The sequence below is a fragment of the Lissotriton helveticus genome, chromosome 12, assembly GCF_964261635.1.
Source record: "Lissotriton helveticus chromosome 12, aLisHel1.1, whole genome shotgun sequence".
NCBI classification, from domain to species: Eukaryota; Metazoa; Chordata; class Amphibia; order Caudata; family Salamandridae; genus Lissotriton; species Lissotriton helveticus.
In genome coordinates, this window is record NC_136073.1 from 257,362,757 (window position 1) to 257,384,157 (window position 21,401).

Genomic DNA, 21,401 nt, shown 5'->3' on the forward strand with positions numbered 1-21,401 from the left:
ATGTCACAGTCCATCCATCTTCAGTACTATGTGTAATGTGGCAGGCATATTCTCACAAACTCTTTGTAAAATATATCTTAGGCCTGCTAAGCCCCCAGATCTGTTGCAACAAACTGCTGTTATATTGCATTGGAGTCCATTGCAGTTGTCTCTTTGTAAAGACGTTAACAAAGTTACAATAAATCCATCCACATAACACTTTTTTGGGCTAAAGCTCTGCCTTCCTTCCATTGATCACATTCAGACTAAAAATCAGGCACACTAATCCTTACGATCTCTTCAATATCAATTTCCTCTGCATGTGGGGCAGATTCTGACATGCAGATTCATAGTCCACATACTCAGAACCACATAGGAGATCTTAGACTCGCCAACACATTGCTTCATGCAATCAGCTGGCTCTACAAATCGTTATGGAGTCACGCACCCAAACCACTCCGGCGCCTCAGAGAAATCGCTCTTCTTTTGGTGCCTCTGCATATCTGAAATCGTAGTCTGCCTGCCTGACACTAATTTATGCTTTCTTTTCTCCTTACCATCCGCAGGTTGCCAGTTTCAAACACATCCACAGAATGAGTTTTCATCATGTGCCTTCATGTCCCAATGAATCTATGGTCTCTTCATTTTGCATTCGTCTGTAGTCAAAAATTGGCTTTTATTGCCTGTCACGCTGTTGCTTCTTTTGACATGTGCTGAAGGAATGAAAACCTTCTGTGCTCAACGTAAAAGTCTTTAGCCTTCCAAATGCATCATAATGAGCAGTCTGACCTCACCTGTGTGGTCTTCTATCTTTGTAACTCTAGTGCATTTGTCTGCCTTTGGTCTTCTTTGTCCAAGCATGAGGTGGGAAATTTCCGATGTGTTATTGGTTTCTTAAAATGCTTTCCAAAACTCTCCAGTGCTTCTGAAACCTCCTGTTAAAGCGGCACCTATTGCCTCAGTCAAGCTGTAATGCACTGAAATAAATATCTGCTCATCAATCAATTCTTGATGCCTGCAAATCATCCCAAGATCCATATTAGCGCGATGTACACTAGGCTGAGAAGCCCAAATTTTCTGTCTTGAAATCTAATTGCTGATTTTGATTAGTGCTTCATCTTTTCTTTCCTTGGGTGCCTTGTTAACACCATGAGATTCCATGGCGGTAATCACTCTGTGCCCAGGCCAGTCCAGTATTTTTCTCAGTGGTAACCCTCTGCAAAACATGCATGGCTAGAGCAGTCTTTTGCCATAAGTACAGTGTCCAGGTTTGGCATATACTGTAAGATCACAAGTTCTATGAGTGTGCTTACAGGACTGATAGTTTCTCAGACTCTGCTTCTTAAAAAGACTTAAAATAATATGCTCATAGAGCTAGACAGGGACTTCTGCCCATGTTGTTTCTAAGCATTGTGCCTCCTACTCTGACAGCCAAACTAAAACTGTGAGCAAATCACCAGTGTGCCACATCCCACAGTTGTTAATTGAGCTTGTAGCTCAGATAATTAGTCTGTGCATCTTACAGGAGTACTTACCTCCATGGAACAGCTGCTGGCCCTAAGGGCCACATATTTTATTGTAGCAGATTCATCTCAAATATGAGGTGTAGTAAATAGAACAGTATGGTCTCTGAACTCTTTTGTTCGAGAATGCAGATTTCATTATGTGGTGGGATGGCCAGAGCTGTGTCTTAACCCAGTAGGGTTTTCATCATGCTATTACTGAAGTACACTCGTTGCAGACATTTAAATAATGGACATATACAAATGTCAGGCATATAGAGATGAGGCTGTCTTCTCAGAGGCTCACAATTTCAAGTGCTGTAGCCAGGATTAGAACCCATGACACTTTTAGTCAGGACCTGCACCTGAGCCACTATCCACATCTCTTTCCTTGGTGAAATTGATTATTCCCTGTGCTTGTTTACATGATCTACACCACCTCACTGCTTATTGTCCTACCACTACAACACTTTATTATGAAGAAAGCATGTGCCTCAACCTTTTGTTGATGAGTGAAATCAGCAGATTTATCTGATCTGTGTGAATAAATGTAAGAACCAGTATTTGGGAAATAAATATTTTGGTTTTCTTTTCTTAGTGAAATAGTTTAGATGTTTGCAGTGGCTGTAGTAAGTTTGCTGTGCCATCTTTATTTTTTAGTAAACTGCTAGGGTATAGTACACGTCCCATGTATGTACTTTTGTGGCAGCAATTATATTACCAATATAGCGTTTCCGGGGCTCGATAATCAATTGGAGACATTAAAGTTAATTCAGCAACTATGTATGCTGCCTGAGCAGGTTGCTATCACAGAAGTTGGAAAACCAGTGCCAAAAAAAGGAACGTTTGGGATGAATTCATGGGAGGATTTAAGTATCCTAAGGAGTGAGAATCTGGTGCACCCCATTTCATGCCTGCTCATAGCCAATAATCACTCTCCAATCTCGCTTTTCCTATCATCCATTTGACCTTAAGTGGTGCATTTAATGTGAGAATAAATAAGAATTTAAGTTATGGTTGCTCATGTTTAATTGCGATTCATGAAATAGTTCTGTAGTTTTTAAAGCCAATTAGCACCACCTGACAATTATAAGAGACAAGATGATTAGGGAAGCTTTAAAACATTATGTTAAGAAGAGGAGTACTGAGCTGCCACAATGGAAAACTGAATGTCCTAACTGGTTGAATCTGTTATCAATGTGTTCGTGCAAGGAAATGCTAAATATTTTTTGCTCTGTTAAGGATAAGGTGAATTAATTTAATGTGGGTGATGAGCAATTTCCTTTGTCACTGCATTGTACATTGCAGTGGTTTGTCGTAGACTGCATTATTATTGCAACACATTGCACCCTTTAATAGAAAAGACATGTTTAAAAAATTAAGAATACTGAACCCAGGAATGTTGTCAGTATACTGTATATAAAAAGTTAGCTTGTTTAATATATTGAATGTTCTTTTATCAACAGGTGTGTCTACAAACGTGGTGAAAAAAGAGTTAGCTGCATCTGCACAATCCTGCTCTTTTGAAAATACTGTGAAAGGTAAATAATTTATACTACTTCTCATAGCCATGTTTTTCTATTTTCCTTACATACTTGGAGCACAATATCTATAAGTTGGATTTATTAATTGTATTTTGGAATTTTATATGTCTAATGAATTGCACGCATTTGGTCCATTTCTATTAAATGTGTAGAGGAGGCATTTGACAAATTGTTCCGTATTAGTTTGATGCATTGACTTTATGAAACCATCTTCTCACCTTGAATGACACTAGTGCAACTCTGTTGAAGGGCCTTTAAGGAATAGCCTATTATCAGTTGCTTAAACTAAAGATATTGCAAGTTCCATCCTGGTCAATGGGAGTATTGTGAGAGAAGGTGAAGAAGCAGGCTGGTAGTTTCCATGAAAATACATACTTTCTCGAGTTAAGTAATATGTTCTTCACCAAGGCTATAATGTAATTACATACACAAATACGAACCACGTCTTTTGATATTGTACTTATTATTTTGCAGTTCATCTCTCCAGATGGAGTCATAAGAATTATTACTAAATCCACAGATCATAAACCGATCACAAGATTTAATATTTTCAAAACGTGCAAGCTACTGAGGATCAGCATCACATAGTGCAAGCATTTGGATTGCAATTGTCTTGCATTTGCGAGAGTTAGAGAGATTGGCGTTGTAAATGATGTCTTGTACCCATGTGTTTTGGTTTGGAGTGAAGTTAATGTATGTGGTTTGAAGTGGAATTATGTGGGTTGAATTGCGATTGTAGTGGAATTGTGTGGGGTGTAGTGTATTTGTGTAGTGGAATTATGTGGCATGGTAAATAAATAGAAAGAAAGATAGAGCGGTATATGTAGTTTGTGCACAAATTGTGCACAAATTGATCAATAAACTCCAGACAGAGGAGCAGAAAGAGTGTGAGAAAGAAGAGGAGAGCAGGCCACAGACCAATAAAGAGGGTTCTCCTCTGTACACAGACGACACCCCGCGAAGAGGAGGAGAACTTGGGTTTGAGGGATGGAAATCTTGAAAAGGCACAGGAAAGAAACTGTGCTCAAAGACCTGAAGTGAAACAATATGAGAGCAGCTGGAAGAGCGTGAGAGAGAGAGCATATGAGAGTGAGAGAGACCAGTAGGAGGGGCACCCAGAGGGGGAGGAGGAAGGTGAGAGGTGGACCAGTGCATAGCACGAGGAGATACAGGAAGGTAGCATGTGTAAGCAGGTAGTATAGAGAGGACTTAGGGAGTATGTTTAAAGGAAGAGAGGGGCAGTGGATTTAGGAGATGAGAGGGGTTAGTGGGAGTAAGAGGGAGAGATGATTGGGCAGTCAATGTGAAGGTGTAGATGATACTGGGCAAAGAAATAGTGACATAAGGTATAATGATAAACCTACTCTTGGCAGAATAAAAGATGTAACACCAAGATAAACGACATCTCTGAACGGAAGATAAAGATCATTCAATTGTTTCTTAATGCATATGATGCGAACACAGCATCCTGAAATTTCTGTAGCTGCTTGATAGCTGCTATTATTTCATATTTAATGGTCCTCCAAATCACAAACCAACGTTATACACTTAAGTGTGTGTATTAACCTACTGAACAGTGTTACCAGCTTCAAGGTTTCAAGTCTGCTCTTTTAAGAAACAGGTAAATATAGGGTTCTGTGACCTAAGCTAATCGCTTCAGTAAAAATTGGCAGAGGCTCATTTAATTCTGCTCTTGTACTATTGGGGGAGGGCCGCCTAAGACACAAGCCCAGGCATGCAACCCTGCCCCCCTTGCTTGTGTGAAGCAACGCTGCATGTCAGTGGGTTCACAGGACCAGCTAATATCCCCAGTCAGTCAGCTCTTCTCTAGATGAGTCTAGCAGCAAATAACCACCAACTTGTACCTCGGAGACCTTGCTAAATGTAATTTTACATAAAGTATTGTCGAGACAAAGATATGACTAGAAGAGTGGGTAAGGAATAGCACTAGACAGCATTGATATTTTTTAGATCACATATATTTACAATTCGTACCAGGCAGAATTACATAACTTATGGTCAATTGCTGACACCAGGATTAAAACCTAAATCCTCATGGCACAAGATAAAAACTTACGCAACCCTATATCTGCTACTGGGAGGGAATGTTTTCCTACAATAGACTGTAATTTAAGGCAAATCACTTAATCTTCATATTCCAAAAAATGTGACCTTGTGAAACGTAACTAGTTCTAATGTAAAGTGTTCTAATTCCTGCAGGTCGAGTTCGGCTGTATAAAACTGCAAGAAAAACAATGGTTTTCTGAGCTGAGCACGTTTTGTTTGTAAAGCCCAATTAGCCACGGCAGACAAAAAACAAAACCGTAAACCATTTGACTGCACAATAGCCCTAGATTTTTTGTGCCCATGCACAATTTAAAGTTGAGGCTGTGCAGCATAAAGGAAACCCTCACCACTAAATAAATACATCTTGTAGTCAAGTCAAATGGTCTTTATTCAGATATGAAATATCCATAAAAGTACAAATCCTCATACCTAATAGTACATAATATTTGATCACATAGCAACATGCATAAAAACGGATTATGATTAAAAACTTCAATATTACCATAAAACCAATGTGCAAACATAGCAATAAAGTGCAAATTATCTTAATATGTACATTATGTAAACAACACTTCTAGCAATATCTTTGTACAAACTTACAATAAGTAAACATAGACTATGTGCAAAGAGCAAATATGTATGCAAAAGTTTCACTTTCTCTATGACATATTCATAGAAGCTCGAAAAAAGAGATTACTCTAAGGATCATATCATCGCTACCTAACTGCCATATTTCATGAAAAGCCAAATTAAAGTCAGTAATGGCGTGTGATTTAAAATAAGGAATTTAGTACAATTTTGTGTAACTGACATAAAAATCACAGAAAAACAGAAAATGTAACAAGGTTTGTTTATGGCCCATACCACAGGGACAAGGCAGGTCCTCAAGACTTTTGTTAAAACCTAACGGGAAACAGAGTGAGCATTTTATACTTCCGTCCCTGAGGCGAAATAACAAACTCCTATTCCATCTCTCAAGGTTTTTTCTGAGATATACCTGGGGCATATTGTTGTTCCTGTCTGGTGGTTCCAAAAAAGTGGTGTATCTAATAATTGATGGTTTATGGAGCTCCATACTTTCTCTCTCCTTACGATATAATTCATACAATACCCCTCTCACGGACATCAGATGTATACCGTCTGTGGCTGAGGGTGAGGAGAAGATGTGCTCCATCCCTACACTGACTAGGCTTTTCTTTACTGCCCCTAGCCAGGGTATGTGGTTGGCTCTGTCACATTTAAGATAGTCTGTGATTATTTCTTGTGTTAAAGATGCGGCGGGGTTTCACCATATCTTTAGCCAGAATAATACAGGCCGTGACCTGATAAAATCTTCCACATAGTGGAGATTTAATTCCTTATGACATATCAGGGTAGGTGCGGATATTAGAGCCCCTATTGCCTTTCTGCAGAATCTATTTTCTTCAGTTTGAATACTACTGCAATTAGTATACCCCCACACCTCTGCGCCATAAGTCGCTGTCGGTATGCATTGGGCCCTTTAGATCTGCAGTAAAGGGATTATAACCTCTGCCTGCTTTGGCTGTCGGAGGCTAATGATTGAATTTATGGCCTTACCGAGTTTATTTTTTTCCGTAGGCCACGTGAGGCTGCCAAAATCCTGAGTCTGCGAAAAGTAGGCCCAGGTAGGGAAAAGTGCTAATGCTTTTTAGGGACTCTTTTCCTGACGCAATGTTTTGAATACGGTGCTTCTAGGGCCCGCAAGACATTATGTACGATTTGTTAAAATTAGTGCATAGGTCCAGATCTGCCATAAAGGATACAAAGCCCATTATTAAAGTGCGAAGTGATTTTGGTGTGCGGCCCATCAGGACCGCATCATCCGTGTATAAAAGTAAGGGGAGCAATTTGCCATTTATTTTTGGGACATCGCAGGTTGATTTAGACAGAGATTTATTTAATTCATTCATATAAAGAATAAAAAGTAAGGGGGCTAAGACACAACCTTGTCTAACCCCCCTACCAATTAAAATATCCCCGGAGACCTCTCCTTCATTGTTTATCCTAACTCGTGCTTTCAGGTCTCTATGCAGATGCCCCAAAAAATTTACAAGTGCCTTATCCAACCCGTAATTTAAAAGAATCTCCCAAAGCCGTGAACGATTAACAAAATCAAAAGCCGAACTTAAATCCATAAAACCCAGGTACAATGGGGATTTTAGGCGATGGTATATTTGCCCAGTATCAGATTCAGGTTCAAGCACTGTTATACAGTTCCCCCTTTACTCCTGAATCCCAATTGACAATATTTAAAATTTGAGTATCCTCTGCCTAATTTCTAATTTTATTAAAAATCACTCTTCCCAAAATCTTTAAGGTATTGTCAATCAATGATATAGGGCAATAGCAACTAGGGTTTAATCTATCGCCCTTCTTGAAGATGGGAACAATAATACTATTCGACCAGGTTTTTGGGATGGGAGTATGGGACAGATTGTTAAATACGTTACATAATAAAGGGGGCCCAGAAATAGGGCTCAGATTTAATTAGGTCAATTGGTAGACTATCAGGGCCTGGGGCTTTATTCCCTGCGCTTTGGTTTATGGTGTCTTCTACCTCAGATATAGAGATGTTAACTGTGTCAACTGAGAAATAGCTATCGGAAGTCATTATTGATGCTGTGTATATTTTTGAAAAGTGCTCTTCCCATATTTTGCTAGCTATGTTACAATTTATCGGGGTGATATTTGATCCCAGAGACCTCATAGATTTTACCTCACCCCAAAACCCGGTGACATCTCTAAGTACAGCGGAGCGTGCAAGAGAATCCCACCGCTCCTTCAATAACTCCTCTGACCGTGTTTTTGTTGCTTTCTTGTAACGTTCTCTCAGAACTCTGACCAGGGGCCTGTCCCTGGGTTCTGCTACTAAGGCATCGCGTAGTTCTCGATTTGCCCGGGAGCAAATGCCATTAAACCATCTTGGATTTTTACTTGAGTTGCTGACGGGTTTAGAGATTTCTTTTTTAATACCCGCACATAACTCGGTAAAGGCCTGGATGATCTCTGGGCCTAGGCATCCCGTAGACAAGCACGTGTCTACAAATATAGGGTAGGATTTTTTAATACATGCAAGGAGGGCCTTGTTGTTAACGCCCTTCCAAATTACTTTAAGTTTGTCAGTGGATGCAACCAGACTCTGTGCCCCCATTTCTTTACGTGTTGTAAATTTGTGAGCAAATTTAATAGTTGTCAAAATTGGGTTGTGGTCACTATGAACAGTGCTTAAAACATCGGCCCTTACCAAACAATTCACAAGCGAGGAAGATATAAAAACAAAGTCAATTGTGGATGAACAACCGCGTCCTCTGTATGTGGGCAGTGGACCTCTGTCCGTCGTACAACCAACTTCCTCCATGACATTAATTAAATCCAGAGTGGCTAAGTGATTATGCAATTCTTGCCCTCTTTTACACTGGATTACCCGGATAGGTGTAATAAGTGAGTTGGTCATACTTTTGTGCAAATGCGCATTAAAGTCGCCCCCCAAACAGATGCCATCCAGTTTACCATGCCTTTGTTCATCCACGATTTTATCAATAAAATCAAACAGATTGATAAAACTCCTATTGGGTTGTGAAGTAAAATCATTGTTATAAAAATGTATTAAGCATAATGTAATTCCGTGAGAATAGATTGTGGCCTGGAATTTACTGTCGTTTGTCTCCAGGGGTTTAATATTGCTTCCTGCGCTAATCTTCATCCATGTGGATAGTCCCTCGCTAGCTCGGCCAGCTACGGGAAACTGTGCAAATTTATTGAGACAAGAAAATCCCTCAAGAAGCAACCCACTAGTACACCATGTTTCTTGGAACATTAAAATGTCAAAATTGCTGATCCAATCGGTCCACTCTGCCATTTCCATCTTTGACCTTAGGCCAGCGATGTTCCAACTAATTATATTTAAATTATGATTTAAGGGACCAAGGTCATCGATGGTAGGGCAGGGTGGCAACAATTCTTCCAATTGATCTTTATGAGAGGTACCAATGGATCGGGGTTCGATCTCGACCTGATTGGCCGTAACTGCATCCTTGGCCTGGTCTACAACATTCAGGAGTTCTTTTGGTGGTCAGTCCTGGCTTTCCAGGTCAGATAGAGCACTAAACCGATTTTGTATGGGATGCATTGGTGTCACTGAATTATAGGCTCTCTGAGAAGGTCTATAAAAGAAACCTAGGGGTAACGGAGTTATAGCTGTTGAGGGACTAAAGTAGTCTCCGTTACCTTTTAATATGTATTTTACCAGAGCGGGGTGTCTAAAATTCACGACTATGCAGTCACCCATGATATTCTTAGCTGAAGATCCTATCCATCCCACCCGTCGTACCATCAGAATTTCGTTTATAATTTTCGCACCCATCCCTTTATGCCTGAACAACCAATCAATACACTTATTTCTGAGCTGGTCCCAGGACTCACTTTGCTCTTCTTTCAAGGGGGGTACTCCAGCTAAAATTACAACTTAGGGACATGCTTCTGGAGGCAGTTGGAGGGCAGCCTCCGCATGTTTTTTAGCCCGTGTGGCAGGGATAGGTTTACTATTTAAATCTTTCGCTGACTTTACGGGGACTGACACAGATGGAGCAGACGAGGCTGGCGTAAGCGAGGAGGATTTACAAGGTGGCTTGTCTACTTTAGGCAACAATTGTGGCGGCATAAAGCCCGCCACAGTGCTAGGAGTGGCATTGTTGGACGGTAAACTTTTATCCACAGCACATTTATCACATACATTTTTAGTACCAGATATGTTGTGGGTAGCCGTTCCCTCCGCCCCCCCCCCCCCCCCGGTACCCCTATTGACAGCCTCCATATCTTTCAAAAGTCGTTCACCCCTTAATTGGTCAATAATAGTAACCCCTTTTCTTTTAACATCTTCTTTTTTTACCAGGCTTTCTATTCTATCCAAACGTTTAAAAATAAGATTAAACTGTTTATCCTTTAGACTTTTCAATTGATTAAAAGTTGAGTCCACTATCGTGTCAATCAGATTTTCATTTATCCTATCTTGTGTGCCGGGAGTTGGCTCAGTCTGTGTGCAGATGGAATTATGTCCTGATCCCAATGCAAACAGTACTGTCATCTGGTTGCACGGTTACGCTAACTGGTGCCCCGTTTGTTGCTGGTTTTCCCCTGACCACATACTCTGACTTTTATTGCGGGGTGGTTGTTTCCTCTTATTTACTGGCAATTTTGAGGGGCTCCCCCTCTTCCTCTTTTCTGCTACAGTCTTGGTATTAGAGACCGGCGTTGTACTATCAATATTGACTTCACTGTCCTGCTGAGAATCAGCAATGACAATCACATTGCTTTCCAACAGTGAGGCCCCCGATCTTTTATCGTCATGGGTAGGTTTAACGATTATTATGCGCGGTGATAATGGCAAAGCAGTTATGGGACCGTCGCTCCCTGAGCCATCCATAGAATTTAAGTCGGGTGCAGATTGTCCCATTGACATCCTTCTTTCAGTATTTGCGATCTCTGTTGTAACCATATTGAATGCACTTTCTAGCATGCTTTCAAAGGATGGGGAGATGATAGATGTATTCTTCGAGGCCTGAGTAGAGGTGATAGTGGTCCGTTTCCCCATAGTACTATTATGCACTCACCTCAGGTACGTCTTAGGGGGGTGGCCCGCCCGACCACTGTCGACCACGGACGGCCACAGATGGCCCGCCCTTTGCCCGGGCTTCTCCCGCGCACGTCCCGCGACGCGAGGGGCCGCGGTTCTTATCCTGGCGCTGGTGTTGCGTCACTGGAGCGCTTCGCCGCTAGGGCAGCCGGGAGATGTAGTCCCGGGGCGGCGGAGCGAGTGGTGGCGGCATCTGAAGATGTTAGCTGCTCCCCACAATGCTGGTAAGCTCCCCAGCTGCACCGTAGGCTGACACTGTGGATTCGGCTGTTGCAGGACTCCCTCCATACATCTTGTATTTTTACAGCAAGCAGCTAACAAAGGGCGTCCTGGTGCGTAACTCTTACTAAAGGGAAAAATATGCACAGCAAGGCAACCACTGATACAGTGCATCGCTCACCTGTCAAAATGCGCAGAAAGTGTTGGAAGACGTTAAGGAGCTCACGGGACAAGAAATCTGGCCACACTAAGTATACCCTTTGATTTCCAAAAAGCTCTTACCCTGTGAAAATTTGATTGCGGGTCTTCCTCTCTTATGGAGTCTTGGCCAGACATAGCTAAAGAGACCGGGTGTTCGCTATCCATAGTGGCTGCTGCTTACGCGCCTGACAAATGGAGAAATGCCACAAATAATCGAACCTAACAGCTGTAGGATTAAGTAGTAGGATTACTTGATTTATGGAGCCATGGGAGAGGAGTGTTATATGTGAAAAATTAATATTGAGTAAATGCCCGGATTCAGAAAAGTTGGCATTACAACAAAGAAGCAACTAATCGTACACTACGCAAGCCGTTGGCTGAGCCAGTATACATAATATCACAGCACTACTGTCTCACCCCTTTGCTACCTCTCAAGCAAGTCTCACCTGATAACATGAACTTGGTATGCAGTACACAAGTTCAAAACACCCCACCGCTGTACGCCACATCCCACCATGCACCTAGGAAAGCCAATAGTGTTACTCCTGCAAATGCTTCACGTCTGACCTTGTTGCATAATTGATGAATACAGAATGTTTGCGCTTCACTTTTGGGCCTTGAAATAGAGTAAAGCGCTATCCACATCACCAGCATGTCAGCATTCCACCCATCATTTGTTTGCAGTAACACTTTTTGCCCTAAGTGGGATGGGTATGCCCAGACGTGGGTCCCTTGCTCACTGTGACACAGGATTCATGCTAGCCTGCCCAGGCATGCAACCCTGCCCCCCTTGCTTGTGTGAAGCAACGCTGCATGTCAGTGGGTTCACAGGACCAGCTAATATCCCCAGTCAGTCAGCTCTTCTCTAGATGAGTCTAGCAGCAAATAACCACCAACTTGTACCTCGGAGACCTTGCTAAATGTAATTTTACATAAAGTATTGTCGAGACAAAGATATGACTAGAAGAGTGGGTAAGGAATAGCACTAGACAGCATTGATATTTTTTAGATCACATATATTTACAATTCGTACCAGGCAGAATTACATAACTTATGGTCAATTGCTGACACCAGGATTAAAACCTAAATCCTCATGGCACAAGATAAAAACTTACGCAACCCTATATCTGCTACTGGGAGGGAATGTTTTCCTACGATAGACTGTAATTTAAGGCAAATCACTTAATCTTCATATTCCAAAAAATGTGACCTTGTGAAACGTAACTAGTTCTAATGTAAAGTGTTCTAATTCCTGCAGGTCGAGTTCGGCTGTATAAAACTGCAAGAAAAACAATGGTTTTCTGAGCTGAGCACGTTTTGTTTGTAAAGCCCAATTAGCCACGGCAGACAAAAAACAAAACCGTAAACCATTTGACTGCACAATAGCCCTAGATTTTTTGTGCCCATGCACAATTTAAAGTTGAGGCTGTGCAGCATAAAGGAAACCCTCACCACTAAATAAATACATCTTGTAGTCAAGTCAAATGGTCTTTATTCAGATATGAAATATCCATAAAAGTACAAATCCTCATACCTAATAGTACATAATATTTGATCACATAGCAACATGCATAAAAACGGATTATGATTAAAAACTTCAATATTACCATAAAACCAATGTGCAAACATAGCAATAAAGTGCAAATTATCTTAATATGTACATTATGTAAACAACACTTCTAGCAATATCTTTGTACAAACTTACAATAAGTAAACATAGACTATGTGCAAAGAGCAAATATGTATGCAAAAGTTTCACTTTCTCTATGACATATTCATAGAAGCTCGAAAAAAGAGATTACTCTAAGGATCATATCATCGCTACCTAACTGCCATATTTCATGAAAAGCCAAATTAAAGTCAGTAATGGCGTGTGATTTAAAATAAGGAATTTAGTACAATTTTGTGTAACTGACATAAAAATCACAGAAAAACAGAAAATGTAACAAGGTTTGTTTATGGCCCATACCACAGGGACAAGGCAGGTCCTCAAGACTTTTGTTAAAACCTAACGGGAAACAGAGTGAGCATTTTATAATTCCGTCCCTGAGGCGAAATAACAAACTCCTATTCCATCTCTCAAGGTTTTTTCTGAGATATACCTGGGGCATATTGTTGTTCCTGTCTGGTGGTTCCAAAAAAGTGGTGTATCTAATAATTGATGGTTTATGGAGCTCCATACTTTCTCTCTCCTTACGATATAATTCATACAATACCCCTCTCACGGACTTCAGATGTATACCGTCTGTGGCAGAGGGTGAGGAGAAGATGTGCTCCATCCCTACACTGACTAGGCTTTTCTTTACTGCCCCTAGCCAGGGTATGTGGTTGGCTCTGTCACATTTAAGATAGTCTGTGATTATTTCTTGTGTTAAAGATGCGGCGGGGTTTCGCCATATCTTTAGCCAGAATAATACAGGCCGTGACCTGATAAAATCTTCCACATAGTGGAGATTTAATTCCTTATGACATATCAGGGTAGGTGCGGATATTAGAGCCCCTATTGCCTTTCTGCAGAATCTATTTTCTTCAGTTTGAATACTACTGCAATTAGTATACCCCCACACCTCTGCGCCATAAGTCGCTGTCGGTATGCATTGGGCCCTTTAGATCTGCAGTAAAGGGATTATAACCTCTGCCTGCTTTGGCTGTCGGAGGCTAATGATTGAATTTATGGCCTTACCGAGTTTATTTTTTTCCGTAGGCCACGTGAGGCTGCCAAAATCCTGAGTCTGCGAAAAGTAGGCCCAGGTAGGGAAAAGTGCTAATGCTTTTTAGGGACTCTTTTCCTGACGCAATGTTTTGAATACGGTGCTTCTAGGGCCCGCAAGACATTATGTACGATTTGTTAAAATTAGTGCATAGGTCCAGATCTGCCATAAAGGATACGAAGCCCATTATTAAAGTGCGAAGTGATTTTGGTGTGCGGCCCATCAGGACCGCATCATCCGCGTATAAAAGTAAGGGGAGCAATTTGCCATTTATTTTTGGGACATCGCAGGTTGATTTAGACAGAGATTTATTTAATTCATTCATATAAAGAATAAAAAGTAAGGGGGCTAAGACACAACCTTGTCTAACCCCCCTACCAATTAAAATATCCCCGGAGACCTCTCCTTCATTGTTTATCCTAACTCGTGCTTTCAGGTCTCTATGCAGATGCACCAAAAAATTTACAAGTGCCTTATCCAACCCGTAATTTAAAAGAATCTCCCAAAGCCGTGAACGATTAACAAAATCAAAAGCCGAACTTAAATCCATAAAACCCAGGTACAATGGGGATTTTAGGCGATGGTATATTTGCCCAGTATCAGATTCAGGTTCAAGCACTGTTATACAGTTCCCCCTTTACTCCTGAATCCCAATTGACAATATTGAAAATTTGAGTATCCTCTGCCTAATTTCTAATTTTATTAAAAATCACTCTTCCCAAAATCTTTAAGGTATTGTCAATCAATGATATAGGGCAATAGCAACTAGGGTTTAATCTATCGCCCTTCTTGAAGATGGGAACAATAATACTATTCGACCAGGTTTTTGGGATGGGAGTATGGGACAGATTGTTAAATACGTTACATAATAAAGGGGGCCCAGAAATAGGGCTCAGATTTAATTAGGTCAATTGGTAGACTATCAGGGCCTGGGGCTTTATTCCCTGCGCTTTGGTTTATGGTGTCTTCTACCTCAGATATAGAGATGTTAACTGTGTCAACTGAGAAATAGCTATCGGAAGTCATTATTGATGCTGTGTATATTTTTGAAAAGTGCTCTTCCCATATTTTGCTAGTTATGTTACAATTTATCGGGGTGATATTTGATCCCAGAGACCTCATAGATTTTACCTCACCCCAAAACCCGGTGACATCTCTAAGTACAGCGGAGCGTGCAAGAGAATCCCACCGCTCCTTCAATAACTCCTCTGACCGTGTTTTTGTTGCTTTCTTGTAACGTTCTCTCAGAACTCTGACCAGGGGCCTGTCCCTGGGTTCTGCTACTAAGGCATCGCGTAGTTCTCGATTTGCCCGGGAGCAAATGCCATTAAACCATCTTGGATTTTTACTTGAGTTGCTGACGGGTTTAGAGATTTCTTTTTTAATACCCGCACATAACTCGGTAAAGGCCTGGATGATCTCTGGGCCTAGGCATCCCGTAGACAAGCACGTGTCTACAAATATAGGGTAGGATTTTATAATACATGCAAGGAGGGCCTTGTTGTTAACGCCCTTCCAAATTACTTTAAGTTTGTCAGTGGATGCAACCAGACTCTGTGCCCCCATTTCTTTACGTGTTGTAAATTTGTGAGCAAATTTAATAGTTGTCAAAATTGGGTTGTGGTCACTATGAATAGTGCTTAAAACATCGGCCCTTACCAAACAATTCACAAGCGAGGAAGATATAAAAACAAAGTCAATTGTGGATGAACAACCGCGTCCTCTGTATGTGGGCAGTGGACCTCTGTCCGTCGTACAACCAACTTCCTCCATGACATTAATTAAATCCAGAGTGGCTAAGTGATTATGCAATTCTTGCCCTCTTTTACACTGGATTACCCGGATAGGTGTAATAAGTGAGTTGGTCATACTTTTGTGCAAATGCGCATTAAAGTCGCCCCCCAAACAGATGCCATCCAGTTTACCATGCCTTTGTTCATCCACGATTTTATCAATAAAATCAAACAGATTGATAAAACTCCTATTGGGTTGTGAAGTAAAATCATTGTTATAAAAATGTATTAAGCATATTGTAATTCCGTGAGAATAGATTGTGGCCTGGAATTTACTGTCGTTTGTCTCCAGGGGTTTAATATTGCTTCCTGCGCTAATCTTCATCCATGTGGATAGTCCCTCGCTAGCTCGGCCAGCTACGGGAAACTGTGCAAATTTATTGAGACAAGAAAATCCCTCAAGAAGCAACCCACTAGTACACCATGTTTCTTGGAACATTAAAATGTCAAAATTGCTGATCCAATCGGTCCACTCTGCCATTTCCATCTTTGACCTTAGGCCAGCGATGTTCCAACTAATTATATTTAAATTATGATTTAAGGGACCAAGGTCATCGATGGTAGGGCAGGGTGGCAACAATTCTTCCAATTGATCTTTATGAGAGGTACCAATGGATCGGGGTTCGATCTCGACCTGATTGGCCGTAACTGCATCCTTGGCCTGGTCTACAACATTCAGGAGTTCTTTTGGTGGTCAGTCCTGGCTTTCCAGGTCAGATAGAGCACTAAACCGATTTTGTATGGGATGCATTGGTGTCACTGAATTATAGGCTCTCTGAGAAGGTCTATAAAAGAAACCTAGGGGTAACGGAGTTATAGCTGTTGAGGGACTAAAGTAGTCTCCGTTACCTTTTAATATGTATTTTACCAGAGCGGGGTGTCTAAAATTCACGACTATGCAGTCACCCATGATATTCTTAGCTGAAGATCCTATCCATCCCACCCGTCGTACCATCAGAATTTCGTTTATAATTTTCGCACCCATCCCTTTATGCCTGAACAACCAATCAATACACTTATTTCTGAGCTGTTCCCAGGACTCACTTTGCTCTTCTTTCAAGGGGGGTACTCCAGCTAAAATTACAACTTAGGGACATGCTTCTGGAGGCAGTTGGAGGGCAGCCTCCGCATATTTTTTAGCCCGTGTGGCAGGGATAGGTTTACTATTTAAATCTTTCGCTGACTTTACGGGGACTGACACAGATGGAGCAGACGAGGCTGGCGTAAGCGAGGAGGATTTACAAGGTGGCTTGTCTACTTTAGGCAACAATTGTGGCGGCATAAAGCCCGCCACAGTGCTAGGAGTGGCATTGTTGGACGGTAAACTTTTATCCACAGCACATTTATCACATACATTTTTAGTACCAGATATGTTGTGGGTAGCCGTTCCCTCCGCCCCCTCCCCCCCCCGGTACCCCTATTGACAGCCTCCATATCTTTCAAAAGTCGTTCACCCCTTAATTGGTCAATAATAGTAACCCCTTTTCTTTTAACATCTTCTTTTTTTACCAGGCTTTCTATTCTATCCAAACGTTTAAAAATAAGATTAAACTGTTTATCCTTTAGACTTTTCAATTGATTAAAAGTTGAGTCCACTATCGTGTCAATCAGATTTTCATTTATCCTATCTTGTGTGCCGGGAGTTGGCTCAGTCTGTGTGCAGATGGAATTATGTCCTGATCCCAATGCAAACAGTACTGTCATCTGGTTGCACGGTTACGCTAACTGGTGCCCCGTTTGTTGCTGGTTTTCCCCTGACCACATACTCTGACTTTTATTGCGGGGTGGTTGTTTCCTCTTATTTACTGGCAATTTTGAGGGGCTCCCCCTCTTCCTCTTTTCTGCTACAGTCTTGGTATTAGAGACCGGCGTTGTACTATCAATATTGACTTCACTGTCCTGCTGAGAATCAGCAATGACAATCACATTGCTTTCCAACAGTGAGGCCCCCGATCTTTTATCGTCATGGGTAGGTTTAACGATTATTATGCGCGGTGATAATGGCAAAGCAGTTATGGGACCGTCGCTCCCTGAGCCATCCATAGAATTTAAGTCGGGTGCAGATTGTCCCATTGACATCCTTCTTTCAGTATTTGCGATCTCTGTTGTAACCATATTGAATGCACTTTCTAGCATGCTTTCAAAGGATGGGGAGATGATAGATGTATTCTTCGAGGCCTGAGTAGAGGTGATAGTGGTCCGTTTCCCCATAGTACTATTATGCACTCACCTCAGGTACGTCTTAGGGGGGTGGCCCGCCCGACCACTGTCGACCACGGACGGCCACAGATGGCCCGCCCTTTGCCCGGGCTTCTCCCGCGCACGTCCCGCGACGCGAGGGGCCGCGGTTCTTATCCTGGCGCTGGTGTTGCGTCACTGGAGCGCTTCGCCGCTAGGGCAGCCGGGAGATGTAGTCCCGGGGCGGCGGAGCGAGTGGCGGCGGCATCTGAAGATGTTAGCTGCTCCCCACAATGCTGGTAAGCTCCCCAGCTGCACCGTAGGCTGACACTGTGGATTCGGCTGTTGCAGGACTCCCTCCATACATCTTGTATTTTTACAGAAAGCAGCTAACAAAGGGCGTCCTGGTGCGTAACTCTTACTAAAGGGAAAAATATGCACAGCAAGGCAACCACTGATACAGTGCATCGCTCACCTGTCAAAATGCGCAGAAAGTGTTGGAAGACGTTAAGGAGCTCACGGGACAAGAAATCTGGCCACACTAAGTATACCCTTTGATTTCCAAAAAGCTCTTACCCTGTGAAAATTTGATTGCGGGTCTTCCTCTCTTATGGAGTCTTGGCCAGACATAGCTAAAGAGACCGGGTGTTCGCTATCCATAGTGGCTGCTGCTTACGCGCCTGACAAATGGAGAAATGCCACAAATAATCGAACCTAACAGCTGTAGGATTAAGTAGTAGGATTACTTGATTTATGGGGCCATGGGAGAGGAGTGTTATATGTGAAAAATTAATATTGAGTAAATGCCCGGATTCAGAAAAGTTGGCATTACAACAAAGAAGCAACTAATCGTACACTACGCAAGCCGTTGGCTGAGCCAGTATACATAATATCACAGCACTACTGTCTCACCCCTTTGCTACCTCTCAAGCAAGTCTCACCTGATAACATGAACTTGGTATGCAGTACACAAGTTCAAAACACCCCACCGCTGTACGCCACATCCCACCATGCACCTAGGAAAGCCAATAGTGTTACTCCTGCAAATGCTTCACGTCTGACCTTGTTGCATAATTGATGAATACAGAATGTTCGCGCTTCACTTTTGGGCCTTGAAATAGAGTAAAGCGCTATCCACATCACCAGCATGTCAGCATTCCACCCATCATTTGTTTGCAGTAACACTTTTTGCCCTAAGTGGGATGGGTATGCCCAGACGTGGGTCCCTTGCTCACTGTGACACAGGATTCATGCTAGCCTGGCTGAAGAAGGGTGACATACCCGGAAACCGGGCCCAGGATGCATGTTTCCGGTCTAGGGAGGACCTGGCCAGGCAGTTCGGTCTGGACTGTTCCCATGGGGCACAGGGTCAAGACTGATGTGCATATGGCTGGGTCCAAACTGGGGTGGCATAGTGGGCAAAAGAATGATGGACTTAACCCAAATCTTTAGACTGGGGGAGAATATTTGCATTGTCAGCATTCCGTCCATCATTTGTTTGCTGTAACAGCACATGCAAAATAGCATTTGTGTATCCTTGTGTTTGCATGTGTTAGCAAATTAAAGCAAGACATATTGGCCTTGTAAATTAAGATCATCAGACCCCAAAGACAAACAAGAAACAATTAATGCTTTAAAGATGTATTTGAAAACCTAATGACGGAAGGCTGCAATTGGCAGAAACCAGTTGTTTCCAACAAATTGTGCAAGAGGAGATGTACAGTGTGCTACATTGCGATAGCAGATTGCTAGGTTTCTGACCACTAGGCCATATTTGAACGGGTCATGTCCATGTAACTTCAAGCAGCCCTTTGTGTCTGCTGTTTTATTAATTATGATACTGCCACAAACTGGTAGTAAACACTGCGCACTGTGCATGTATAGTCCTCACGGACTCTGTTGGTCCACTTAATAAGTAAACAAATAAATCATATGCATATTGTGTTTTTCAAAGCAAAAATCTTTTGTTATTGTTAATTATCCACATTCATTTCTGTATGCGTTATGCAGTCAGGGTTGAACAAATGTATATACCATAATCATTTGAATCACATAAAAAGAAATCAACTTCAGGTCCATTAATACATGAATCCAGAATGATGATGATGAACAAAATGTAACAATCTATTCATAAATCAATATATTCTTGACGATAACCATCTTGAAAATGCCCGATGCATTTCGGGACAGTAATGTCCCTTCTTCAGGGACAATCTGTGAAAGCAAAACAATTTCTCAAAATTGATGCTCAAATGTCAATACTATCAATCAGAAATATCTATTCATAAAGGCACACCATGCATGGGTCTTAGCTAAACAGAAGATGCAAATGCAATGATACTGATAATAAAACAAGCAACATGTCACAGGTGCTGGTGTACTACATCAACCACATCGTGCACTGAAAGAGTGAGCTCCATAAAGTATTAAAAGGGAAACCACGTGATTAGAAAAAGTTGTGCACCTGATAAAAAGTGACAGCAGAAAATACGCCCCGTGATGCTCAATGGTGTGAAAAATGTCAATGTGTGAAAGCACACTGGTAAAAAACTGAACTACCTGGTTAGAATCACGTTCTAGTAACTGTAAAAAACAGCATAAAACTCATTGAAACCACCTATGATCAATGGTGCTTGAAGAATATATACAACACCAATACAACCTCCTCACAGGTCGATCGATACACTGCCTACCTGAATGTATATGATGTTAAACCCTATTCGATGGTGGACTGCTGCTCCAATGCTGGAGATTATGGTGAAAAGCTGAAAAGATGATAACACGAGTCCCCTTAGTCTGATGAAAAAACAGCTATAGTTCTGTACAGTATTGCGTCAAGCCTAGGGCAATTTGCTGTTTTATTAAGGCATTTTGACATTGAAGAGCTGGTAGGAGAGAGGGATAATTGTCCAATTTTAGAGTAGCATGAATATTGCATTTCCTCCACTCTGCCCTGCAGACACTAGAATAAAGCACAGTCCGCGTAGCCACCTGACACAATATTACTGGCTTGAAAAGTTATAGCTGCTTCCCATTTTAGCTCCTATAGTTTGACAATTTGTTTAAGTTCACCCCGAAAATGCTCGATTAAAATATCAGATTTAATGTACAATACACCGTTTGTTTGTAGCCATGCACACAGCATTCTTTTTCTGTATTTGAGACTATTCTACTCTTGCCTCCTGCTCGTTTCCTGACCCATTCAGTGGAGTTTTCGTTAGAAACCATTCTGTTCTGTTTGTTTCTATTAATGCTCCACCGTTCAGAGACTACTTACTATCTTTCAATAACTCAGCATTGCATATCTCCTTGAACGAGCAAACAAACCACATTATCTATGTCCTGCTAACCAATCTCTGAAGCTCCAATAGTAGTTTGCATTAAAATATAATTCTGGACTGAATGACTTGTACTATGGGCTAAGGGAGACCTAGAGAAAAGGACCTTTAAGGGGATAGCTCCGGCGGAGTTGGCAGAAGAGTTCTTGCTAAATTCTGCCTATCGACAGTGGCTCGCTCAACAGTAAGTTGGCGAGCGAGAATTGGCATGCTCTA

At 41.8% G+C, this 21,401-nt stretch overlaps 1 protein-coding gene across 7 annotated transcripts in view; it reads left to right on the forward strand.

The window, feature by feature from the left end:
- Nucleotides 1-21,401, forward strand: part of NFAT5 (nuclear factor of activated T cells 5) — a 787,967-nt gene that overhangs the window by 670,670 nt on the left and 95,896 nt on the right. For all 7 annotated transcript variants that reach the window (XM_078670043.1, XM_078670045.1, XM_078670041.1 and 4 more), the window contains one exon: nt 2,948-3,022. In XM_078670043.1, coding sequence (XP_078526169.1) covers nt 2,948-3,022 — 75 coding nt within the window. The remainder of the gene's footprint in view (nt 1-2,947; nt 3,023-21,401) is intronic.